The 11,895-nt window shown below is 46.7% G+C and overlaps 1 protein-coding gene across 7 annotated transcripts in view; it reads left to right on the forward strand.

Moving 5' to 3' along the window:
- Positions 1-10,018, forward strand: part of TCERG1 (transcription elongation regulator 1) — a 30,447-nt gene extending 20,429 nt beyond the window's left edge. For all 7 annotated transcript variants that reach the window (XM_053956455.1, XM_053956456.1, XM_053956457.1 and 4 more), the window contains 7 exons: positions 1,088-1,238; positions 5,353-5,517; positions 6,232-6,414; positions 6,990-7,169; positions 8,033-8,116; positions 8,373-8,473; positions 8,830-10,018. In XM_053956455.1, the coding sequence (XP_053812430.1) occupies positions 1,088-1,238; positions 5,353-5,517; positions 6,232-6,414; positions 6,990-7,169; positions 8,033-8,116; positions 8,373-8,473; positions 8,830-9,031 (1,066 nt within the window). In that variant the 3' untranslated portion in view covers positions 9,032-10,018. The remainder of the gene's footprint in view (positions 1-1,087; positions 1,239-5,352; positions 5,518-6,231; positions 6,415-6,989; positions 7,170-8,032; positions 8,117-8,372; positions 8,474-8,829) is intronic.
- The last annotated feature ends 1,877 nt before the right edge of the window (positions 10,019-11,895 follow it).

Consider the following 11,895-nt stretch of genomic DNA (forward strand, 5'->3'; position numbering starts at 1 on the left):
GAATTCCAGCTGAAATACTGTCTTGTTTAATCTTATCCTTTGTCTTCTGGTTTCAGTGTTTGTCTAAAGATATTGCTGTACTTCTGTGAGTGCCAGACTGGTTTTTTATCATCTATCTCAGTCCAACATGCACAAGAGTTTGTGTTCCACTTCACTTGAGCAGCTCTTGTTCTTCAATCTAGCTGTACATTCACTTTCTAATCCTTTTGAATAAGCTACCAAATTCTCTTCTTGTTTCAATTTACCCTACAGCAACAGTAGGCTGGATTTTCCAAGTCTAATTATTTCCATGCTGTGATGAAAACATTCGTATGATTATAAGTGTCTCACGTATTCTTGGGGCCAGATTTGCATCAGAGCTTGGAAAAAGCACAGTAGTGATTTTTTTCCGAGGTAAGTGGCAGTAATGTACCTACTGCTCAGGTTGGAATCTGGCCCTGGAGGTGAGAGAACGGTCAGGGAAACGCTGTGGGATGAGGGGTTGAAAGCCCAGTGTTGCTGCCTCTGCCCATAGTGTTTGAAGGGGTTTTTCAGCCCTGTGTGGTTTTGGCTCAGGCTCTGCAGTGTGCACTGCAGGGGGAAGAGCTGCTGCAGCCAGTGTTCTGTGGGGACTCCTGTCAAAGGCTGGCTTTCTCAGTAAACTTTTAGCATGGTTTGGCTGCAAGTGAATGCACCTGAGATTTTCAGTTTCACAGCTGTGAAATACCTGGACAGACTGGTGGCTGGACTGCTAACCCACAGAAAAGAAAAGAAGAGTTTTGTAGACAACTTTGAGATTTTTTTTTCTTTTCTTCTCCTTGGTTGTGCTGTAGTCTCTCTCTACACCTGCCCCTTCTGCAGGTGGCTGTATCTGAACAAACCAACCCACCCTTGTAAGTCTCTGACAAACACCTCTTGTGTGAGTGCTGACTTTGTATAGAGTTCATTGGTCGAGGAACCTCTGTAGTGAGACCATAGGATTTGCCTATTTGGGTTTTTGTCAGCTGTGCTCTGGCATGTATTGCAGCAGAGGAAATACCTCCCTGCTGAACCTGCCTCACAGCCCAGACAGCTCTGCCAAATGAGTTCACTTGCCATTTTGTTGCAGAACTACTTTTAGTGAATTTGCAGCCAAGCATGCTAAAGACTCAAGGTTCAAGGCAATTGAAAAGATGAAAGATCGAGAGGCCTTGTTTAATGAGTTTATCACAGCGGCAAGAAAGAAGGAGAAGGAAGACTCGAAGACCAGGGGAGAGAAGGTAAGGGGACTCTTGAGTTCCAGCAGTGTGAGTGGTGTGAGTGAGATGGGACAGAGCCAGTGCTTGGCTCCCCTGAGCCTTCCCCAAGACACAGGCCTGCACTTTCCTAGAGCTGTTACAGGCAAACACTTCAGGAGTGTCCCCCTGGTCTTTCTGAACAATTTCAAGTTTGCAGTTCACTGACTTTTAGAATATTTAGAACTGAGTTGTGTTTACCTGTGAAGTTGAGTTTGCTTAAACAACACTGTTTTTTTAATTTACCCAAGCAGTAACATTATCTTATTAACTGAAGTAATGCTTGATTTTTATTTTTTTTATTAAGTTCTTTTATCCTGATGTATGAAAAGGCAAAGGAGTCTGTTTGGTTGGAACCCCAAAGCTGGCCATTATCTCTCTGTTCCCTCACTGGGGGCAGGCAGGACTTGCAATTCCCTGAGGATAGTCTCTTCAAGTTTCAGACAATTCCCTTTCCATCTCAAAGCAGGCACTTAGGGAGGGACTTTCTAAGCTTTGAATAAGTAGATCTTATGTGTAAACTGCTACTTACTAGATTTAAAGGTGAGCCTTTTAGAGATTAATGAACTCCCAGTGTCACGTGCCTGCACTGCCAGTGGTGGGGAGCAGCTCTCCCTCCTGGAGACGGGACTGCAAACGGGGTCACCAAAACCTGGGGCCACGTCCCTGTGTGTGTGTGAGTGGAGAAGGTCACCTCTGAAGGCCAATCATTTTGGACATGTGGAAGTCTGCTATTTTTATTATGTAGTGTGAAGTTATTGCAGGTTTCCCTACCTGGAAAGCTTGCAGGAGAGAGAATTGCTGGGGGACAGGTCAGATTTGGGGACAGTTTCATTCTTTGAAAAGCTTTGCGTATTTTTAAAATCTGGGTGATCTGATATAATTTGATTCTGTACTTGATTTTCTCAAACATTGCCTACTGTTTTCCATGAAATGATTGTGCTTTCAGAGGGGAACTGATGTATTTCAAGACTAGATTTTACATACTGCAGTTTGATTGTGAATATGGAATTTTAAAGTATTTCTGCAGCTTAATAGTGCAGTTGAAGACTTTAAAGAATAAATACTAGTTTTGTTGTTGCATGATTGTTCTAAGTTGAAAAGTTAAAAGAAGAGATTGTATTTGTTTGCTTTAAATAATGTTTTTTTTTTTCTCCAAAAGCCTTTTGTAACCATTTTATGTATTCTGTTTTATAACAAGTGGATAGACTTTACAGTTATGTGCTGTGCGGCCTGTCAATCAGTTCAGTCTGACAGCTGTCAATCACTGACACGCAAATATTATGGGATTCCCTAGTGAGGAAAGCATTGGTATCTCTGTGTGGTGACTTTAGCCTCCCGCAGTTCCGGTACTTTACATTTTTTTAGTTTTTTTCCTTGTGAAGTGATGAGACTTGTACCTGCAATGTGTTAACTGCCAAAAAAAAAAAAAAAAAAGACTTCTAAATACACCTGAAATGTTTTCAGCCTTATTTTCCTTTGATTTTGAAAGTACTTAAAACATAAAATTTAAGACATTTAACCTGAAGCTTTCTCAGTCTGTCCAAAATCTTTACTTAGGGAGAATCAACCTTACAGAAATCTTTAACGTAAGGGTTTCAGATTACATATATAATGTTTGCTTTTGCCTTGCGGGGTTATGGCTTATGGGATGGGGATGGACAAAGTCAGCTTTTCCAGTGGCTAGTTTTATTCCTGTGCCTGATTTCAGTGAATAAATCCCATTTTCAGTGAGTAAATTCCATGCCATCCCATGCTTCTCAGATGGCAGAGAGGAGAAGCGGGGGGTTAAGGATATCAGGGTGGGCTGTGTGGGCAGGGGTGGTGCCCAGGCCACTCCTTTGCCATGTCCCCAGGATGAGCTGTGTGAGCTGTCCCTGTTGGCACAGCCTGGCTGGGCTGTTGGGCTGCAGGTGCCCTGCACCTCGTAGTGGTGGCTGTCCCCAGGCCAGAGCTCTGCCTGACCTCCACTTGGTCGAGTGAATCCCTGTGTGCAGGCACACGGAACTCACTATCCACAGCTGGCCTCCTCATCCTTGGTGAGATGCTTCAGACTCAATTATTTGAGACATTTTCATCTTCCTTTTAAAATCTAAAATGAGCTGGCAAAGCCTGTGCTGTGTACAGGGCACCCGAGTGAAGTGAAAACTGTTTTAGAGCACCGAGGCCTGAAGTGCCATTGTTTCTCCTGGGAAGGGAATTGGCTGTGCCCTCCTGTCTGCTGCCCAGTCGGGAGCTGGCAAGGCTGCAGCTGGTCCCTCTGGCAGCTGCACAGCTGGGCAGGAGCTCCAGAGGGATTCGGGGAGTGAGGGGTCTGCTGGCAGCCACACAGCTGCGCAGGGTGCCACTGGCAGGAGCATCTTCTGCTGCCCGTGGTGGTGAAGCTGGCCTCAGGTGAAGCTTTGTGTGGCAGCTGGTGCCACGGTGCTCCTGGCAGTGTGGCACCTCATCCTCTGGAATACACACACAGGTGATTTGTGCAAGAGCTTGGGGATACCCTTACCTTAGAGACTTCTGTAGTAACAGCTGGGAACCGTTTGGTTTCTAACAAATATTTCAAATGCCATGGCTTAGAAAGCTTCATATTTTGAAATTGCATGCATGTTTTATTATGTTTTGAAACAACATTCTTAATTTTACAATGAATAATCAGTTTGCTTAGCATTTTGTTGAGCTCCTTTAAGGTAAAGCAGTAGTGCTGTAGCTGTAGCACAACATCCCACTGCCACTAAGGGGCTGGTTTCTGATCTCTGCTTTACTGTCTTAGTCTCCTTTGGTATAGTAAAGAAAGCCTATAGAGCCTTTTATGTTTATATGTTAATATTTTAAGAATTAGAAGTATTGGTGGGCAAGGTTGCAGAATGTTGGTGCTGATCTTCATTCCGTTCTTGCATTCTGTAACTAAGCACGTGTTAGAGGATAAGGATGTGCCAGGTCTCTGGCAAGCTGGAGCCTGCTCTGTCCATCTGCTCCCTTCCCTGAGGAACCTCAGTGTTCTGCACTAAACTGCTTCTCCTGGTTTCCCTTTTCTAAGGGATGGGGAGGGGAGATAAGTAGCAAATAACAGCTGTCCTCCTCCTGGCTTTTGGGTTTTGGCACATAGATTGGCACAGTCTGTGTGCCATAAAGCTGTGTTGCGTTCGTGGCCCGGCAGGGTGTGGGGTGCTGTGGAGGCAGAGCCCTTTGCCCTGGCCCCAGCGAGCGAGGCAGCCCAACCCCTCACCTCTGCTTTGGGAGGGGGAGGCTGAAAGGCCAGCCAGCCTGCCAGGAGTGTATGGTGACCTAAGAGCCAAAGTACAGCAGGAGCAGGGAGATCATCTTCCCCAGAAATCAAGCTATCTAATAAAGGCACAGTAGTTGCCCTTACAGCTGCTGTTCTGGGACTTTGGATGAAAGCATGTTGCTAGTTGTATTGAAATAAAACCTGCTATGATTGATCCTCTGCCAGCCCTTGCAACAGACAGAAACATGACATGCCATTTCCAACTGACAAAGCAGACTAAAACATTTTCTTTCAACTTTTATTTAAATGTGCATGTCCATCCTAAGTATAATTTACTTAATTACCATATGTGGATAATTCTTTATTGGTTAGATCCATCTTAAGACATCGATCTTTGTTGGCAGATCCAAGCATTTACCTCTGTTAATTGTACACCTGAAGGATGAATCCATAAGCACCTGATTCCTCTAGAGCCTTATTTCAAGCTGCATGGCTTCTGGAGTACTGATAGGCAAAATGCTATCATGCAGCGTCAGTAACTTAATTTGACATATACAGAAGCTAAAAAACAAGCTTAAATTGGAGTAAAATAATAAAGAGTGTATTGGTGGATCATTCTTTATAGAGTTCATCTTAGATGTAGCAGATTGCCTAAATGTATCTGCTTTGGCAAAATTGTCTCAAGGAACAGTGAATTTGGGCTGCAGTTATGACTAAATTCAGAGTTTTGGTGATTGCTCTAAATTGCAATGGTATGTAATATTAATGTGATCCCTCTGATGAAGGTAAGTTGACTCCTTTTGTCATAAGAGCAAACTGTGGAATATTAAAATGTCTTTCTCAAGTGCTGTCTTTCTGTTTCTGTCTACATAACAGATCAAAATGGACTTCTTTGAGCTGCTGGCAAACCACCACCTGGATAGTCAGTCTCGCTGGAGCAAAGTGAAGGACAAAGTGGAGACTGACCCACGGTACAAGGCGGTGGACAGCTCCTCACAGAGGGAGGACCTGTTCAAGCAGTACATCGAGAAAATAGCCAAGGTGGGCGGGGAGCACTGGGAGTGTGGCTGTGGGTGTGCTGTGGGCAGACTGGTCTGTGCTGAGGAGAATTCCATACCAGAGTTAATGTAGGGGTACCCCAGAATGGCAGCTTGGAACTTAGAAGTTCTGTCCTTGGTGGGAAGTCTGTGGGACCTGTGTGCATGCTGTACACACATGATATTTGGGAGAACTTGTGCCTCAAAGATTCCTATGAAATCACTGGTGGTAAAAGTGGCTGTAAAACTGCAGCAGATAGAGACATCACATTGATTACATCCTCCTAGGATGAGCTGCATTTCCTTTGCTGTGATTTTTCCTGTCAGCTGAGCTTCCTTCAGGGATACGTGTTCATACCCAGTTCCTTCAATGCTGCTTCTTTCTTAATCCAATATTCCTGCCTTACTCTTCCAGGTAGTTAATGGTTGAGAATGTAAAACTGAGCCAACAAACAGTGATCCCCTTGGCCTCCCTTATTCAGAGTCTGTCACTGGACACAGCTCCTGGGAATAGTTGATCTGTGACCAAATTTGTCTCTCCCCCATGTAAACCTTGTAATGCTTCAGCATGGCTCTTGAAGCAAAATTTTGTAATCCATAGAACCCAAATCCCTTGAAAGTCTTTTGTTCTGAGCTGCCTTCAGTTTGATAGCCCTTTAATTCTCTTTCTGATGAGAAGTGTTGCTTTTACTGAGAGAAGTTTGTTGTTGGATTTCAGAATTTAGATTCTGAGAAGGAGAAGGAGCTGGAGCGGCAGGCGCGCATCGAGGCGAGCCTGCGGGAGCGCGAGCGGGAGGTGCAGAAAGCGCGCTCGGAGCAGACCAAGGAGATCGACCGCGAGCGGGAGCAGCACAAGCGGGAGGAGGCCATCCAGAACTTCAAAGCACTGCTGTCAGACATGGTGAGGCACTGACACCTCTGCACCACTGGCACCTCGGCTCCTCAGGGCGGGCTTTAGCTGCTGGGTGCTCCCTGTCAAAGCCTTTTGGCATTTGGAGTTCAGCTCCTAAGAGGTGAAATCGCACTAAGAGTTTTGCCTTGGTTGGAAGAGGAGGCTGTGCATTTAGGGTTCTCATGCAGAGGGTGCTCTCCGGGCTGGAAACAGGGCTCTGGAAACCCTGCAGAGCTCCTGGTGTCTCTGGAAATAATGGTCTCCAAGGCTGCCTTTCCAAGCACTCTGGTGAACACAGAGTGTTACACACACAGCAGGAAGGAAAGGAGGGCGCTTGGATTTCCTGGTTTTGAGAATGCTCAGCTGGGTCAGTGGGACATCTCCATCTGCTCCGAACCAGAGCGGAGGGATTCCTTCTGCCACTGCCTGCTCAGTTGTGGGGAACCTGCTACAGTCTCTTCTTAAAAGCTGAGGGTTTCTCTTTTATTTTAACTTTAACTTCAAACAGGATAAAAAATAAGCATATAATAATCATCAATGAACTGTGGAAAAACTGGTTTAAAAACAAATAATCTTTGGCTCAGGTGCGTTCTTCAGATGTGTCCTGGTCTGACACCAGGAGGACTCTGCGCAAAGATCACCGCTGGGAGTCGGGCTCCCTGCTCGAGAGAGAGGAGAAGGAGAAGCTCTTTAATGAACACATTGAGGCACTTACCAAAAAGAAGAGGGAACATTTCAGGCAACTTCTGGATGAAACTTCAGCGGTGAGAGCTGTTGATGTTCAAATTGACAATCTTTGCAGCCCACAGGGATTTCTCCTTTTCTGTTTTTCTGTTTCACAGTCTGATTGGTTTGGTTTTATTTCCAGGGCCTCTTTGCTTCATTGCTCTCTTTTCTCCTTCGTAACAAAAATTTGTGCCTTATGTTTCCTTACTTGCTTATCTGGAGTTTTACTTTGATTAAGCATACAGTTAATTTACATATAAACTTATAATCAGTGATCTTTTCATCTTCTTTTTATTTCTTCAGTACTGAGTTATTTGATACTCTTCACTGTCTGGCTCCTTCAGATATGCAGGGTGTTTGCCTTAATGGCCATCAGTGTGGTCTTACCCAGTTCACCTGTTCTGATATTCTCCTGCTGAACTTGAACTTTTCCTCTGCTCATGCTGTGGAATGCATCCCTGATTCTGTGCATTGGGGTTTTAGTGAGGTTTCCTCTTTTTTAGTTCTGTGTCAGCTTCAGGCAGCTTTCATTTACCCTGGAGGTTTTTACCTGATTTTTAATGCGTTAGTTATTTTAGTTTAGAGGCAAATTTTCTGCAGGTAATTTGTAACACAATATACATAATTGTACTAGAAAAAGACTTTGGAACGTAAATGATATTTGGAGGACCTTGATCTGAAAATGCCATCTCAAAATATGAAAGAAGAGTCACTATGTAAAATCAACTAGTTTTAAAAATATAACTGTAATAGTGTAAGTAATGAGGACCCAGCACTTAACAGCAAGTTCGTCAGTGGACTTGGGATATATTTAAAGGCTTCAGAGGTTAGTAGTGTTTGCATTCCTTATTCTTTGAGTCTAATTTACTTTTAATTTAACTATTTTTGCTTCTTTTGAAAGATAACCTTAACATCAACATGGAAGGAAGTGAAAAAAATCATTAAAGAAGATCCAAGGTGCATTAAGTTCTCTTCGAGCGACAGGGTGAGTAGTTTGCTTCACTCTTGCCAACTTCCAGTCTGGTGCAGGGTACAGAGAAGTGAGTTGGTGGCTGCTGCAGTGGGTTCAGCTCTGTATAGACACAGGTGTTAGTAGTCAAATACGATATTTTAAAAATTTAAAATTTAGAAGGTAAAGAAAAGTATAATCAACATGTAATTACTGCTGGTGTTCAGTGTGTTCAGTTGCAGGGAGTACTGGAGCTGCACCCAGTGATTCACGTTTATCTTTTGTCTTTCAGAAAAAGCAGAGGGAGTTTGAGGAATACATCCGAGACAAATACATCACTGCCAAAGCCGACTTCCGGACGCTGCTCAAAGAGACCAAATTCATCACCTACAGGTGGGGACTGCGATGCTAGTGCAGGACGTGGCTTTTATTCTGCTTTGCCATACGAACAGCAGCAAACTGATGTCTGTTCTTTCCTGGTTGATGTCTGGTACTGAAGTCTTTAATGGTGCTTAATTAACACAGCACAAGTGTAAGCAACGAGCCTGTGTTTTCTGTGCCCAGAGCACTGTTACGTGCCCAGTCCCAAGCTGACGTGACATCCTTCTTGCTCAGAAGATGGCCCAGTCCCTGCAGCCTTCCCTGGCTGGCCTGTCCCTGGGCTCCCTGTGCTTCCTTAGGGTGGGGCAGCTTCCCCGGGGCTCCCTGCCTCCACCGCGCTGCAGGGGTGTTCTCACCTTTGCTTTCAGATCCAAAAAGCTGATCCAGGAGTCTGACCAGCACCTGAAGGACGTGGAGAAGATCCTGCAGAACGACAAGCGGTACCTGGTGCTGGACTGCGTGCCCGAGGAGCGGCGCAAGCTCATCGTGTCCTACGTGGACGACCTGGACCGGCGCGGGCCGCCCCCGCCGCCCACCGCCTCTGAGCCCACGCGGAGGACAACGAAATAGCCACGGAATGCTCCTCATCCAAGGGTGTCTGGAAAATCCAAACGCTTGCATGAGCCATCTGTCAGGTTACACACATCCATTGCCGTGAATATATTCAAACATCTGAGGAGCAGAGGCAGAAGCAGCATTAGTGAACATAAAATGATCTCTGGGGGGAAAACCAACAACAAAAACTCACATTAAACATATTTATGAGTTAATTGGAGTGTGAGTGACAAATCCCAAGGTGTGGACTGTCTGGTCACTGTTTGGGTCTCAGGGTGGTGCGTGTGAGGTGTGGGTGGCTGCTACCTGGGGCTTTCCTCTCAACAGTGTCCTACATGTGAGCCCCAAGGGTGCTGGTGGTGTGGTTTGAGCGTGTCCTACATGTGTGCCACCAGCTGCCTCCCGGTGCCCGCACTCCGGGCACGAGGAGGTGACACGCTCTGCTAGCTTACATTACTGATCACTGACAGCCCACGCTGGGAACACCAGTCCCAGTTCTCTGCTTCCACCCTTGGGAATAGAACTAAATCTGTTAGAGCCAGGGTTAGAGCTGAGTGGAGAACAGGGCCTTGGAGACCAAACCAGGTTTATTCACAGGCTGCTCTGTTCCTGCCCCCAGCCATTGATTTGCAGCAGTCAGGTTGCTCTGCCCAAGTGAAGTTCTGTCTAATGAGTTTTGCTCAAAGCTGGAAATCCCAGAGGTGAGCAGGCCAGGACGGTTGTATAAACACATTTTTATTTACGATAAAGTGATCTTTACATACTTCTGGATTAGACTGTGCATACCCCCCTCTGGGCAATTCTTGTAAACTATACTCCTGTTTTGAATGTTAAACTTGTGTTTCTAAAGTTTAATTTTGAAATGTTGGGATTGTTCAGTTTATGTATTTGAACTACAATAAACCAACCCTTTTTATATATGGATTGTACAGGCCTAATCCCGATTTCTGTTGAATTTTGTTGGACTTGTGAATTTTTGAGTAAAGCAAATGACTGAAGTGATACTGCCTACATTCTTGGCTGTGCTCAGCAGAACAGGGCCTGTGGCACTGAGCAGCATGGGGTCAGCAAATGGGCAAGGGGGGTGAGCAGAATAATTTTCCAGTTTAGCTCTTTTGTCTGTTGCTTGAACATGGGCTGGCAGTGCTTGCAGAGCCAGTTTCTTTCTGCTGGTTGTGTTTACATGTGTCTCTTGCTCTTAGGGGAGGGCTGAGCCTTCTTCCCTCATCCTGACAAGTGATTTCTTGTCAGCAGTTGGTGTTGGTGGCCAGGGCCAGGACTTGCAGGATGAGCATCAAGAGAAAGAGGGGTTGTTTGACAAAGATTGGGACAGTCTGGGGAGACTTGTGCCACTGACAGTGGAATGTGGAGCTCTGTGGTGCTCCTAGTGAGGGTGTGCACCCTAAAATCAGGGCGAGTGTCCCTCCCCTCTTGGTGTCTGCCCCTTCCATTGGTGTGGGGTTCCCAAACCATCTGAAACGAGTGTCAGCCAAAGCCTTTGCTGGGAGTGGAGTGGAGTAAGGAGGATTGCAGCTGGCTAACACCAAAAGTGTGAGACCCTGTGGGATGTGTAGCTCCCACCAGGAAAGTAAAATCTTAATGGGCCAGGGAGGCTTGCAGAGCTGGGGGAGCCCTGGCTGGGCTGTGGGACAATCTCCCTGTATGATAGCCTGGTCAGCTCATTCCAGGGCTCAGCTGCCAGGACAGAGCCCCCTGACAGCCCAGCACAGGGTGGGCACAGGGGGACCCCACTGCCCTCCCCACATTTGACGTGGCCCACCTGCCCCCGCCAGCCAGCACGGTGCCCTCGTGTGTGGCCGTGCTCGTGTCTGGGACACAGGTACTGCCCAGAGCAGGATGCTGTGCTGGGAGTTGTGTCCCTGTGCCCACTCCCTGGCTCTGGCAGTAACTGCATTTCTTCTTGTTCAACACAACCCAGTGGGAAGCCGTGTGTTTGTTATGGCTGGTTTAGAATATCGTGAACTTGTTCATTAAATAAGATGGCTATTAATTTTAATTGATCTGGTCTATGGAGACCAGATGTTCATAAAAATTTATTTGCTTATTCTGTGGATAAAACTATCATGCCCATGTGCAGGGTTCCTGGCTGGGAGTGCTGCTTGTGGACCATGGAGCAGGTCCCCCCTGGCAGCCCCTCAGGCAGAGTCCCCAGTTTCCCCAGAGGTAGGGGGACAGCCAGTGGAATCCTCATCCAGAGAGAAGGTTGGATTTAAGGGATGCTGACATCTTCCCTAGCACCATTCCTGTGGCAGCCCAGGAGGTTCCCCTGGCTGGCCCTGCCCTCCGTGGCCAAGCACTCACAGCAGGGCAGAGGTTAAATCCAAGCAAGCTTAAGAAAGGGAAAGAAACTCTGCTTTTGAAAAAAGCTGAACTAAGTTCTGCCTTGTGGAGCAACCAGATCCAGCAACCCAGAACGTCCTGTACACGATGGCGCAGAACCAGGGCTGGGTTCCTCCCATTTCAGTTGATTAAGGTCCTGCAGCTAATGTGAAGGTAAATGAGTGTCTGAGGAACATCTCCCTGACTGCACAGTCCGTGCCCTGCAGCTGCTAATTAAGGGCTGCTGTTTGAATTCATCCAGGAGCAGCCCAGAATTAGGGCAGGGACTGGGGAGGGGCTGGCAGCTCCTTCCAGGGCTGTACCCAGTACCGAGTTTGCTGTGCAGGGGGGACCTGCCAGTGCTCCCACTCCCCGTTACACGGTGCCCCACTGTCCCTCACCCTCAGGGGGACCCAGAATCCTCGGGGCTTGGGGATCCTCTGGTCACCCCTCATCAGCAAGGCCCTGGCCACCTTCAGCCACTGCAGAGCCGCATCCCCGAGGCGCGAGAGGCACAACACGCATCGACTCCACACAGA

Source organism: Vidua chalybeata, chromosome 15, assembly GCF_026979565.1.
Source record: "Vidua chalybeata isolate OUT-0048 chromosome 15, bVidCha1 merged haplotype, whole genome shotgun sequence".
Taxonomy (NCBI): domain Eukaryota; kingdom Metazoa; phylum Chordata; class Aves; order Passeriformes; family Viduidae; genus Vidua; species Vidua chalybeata.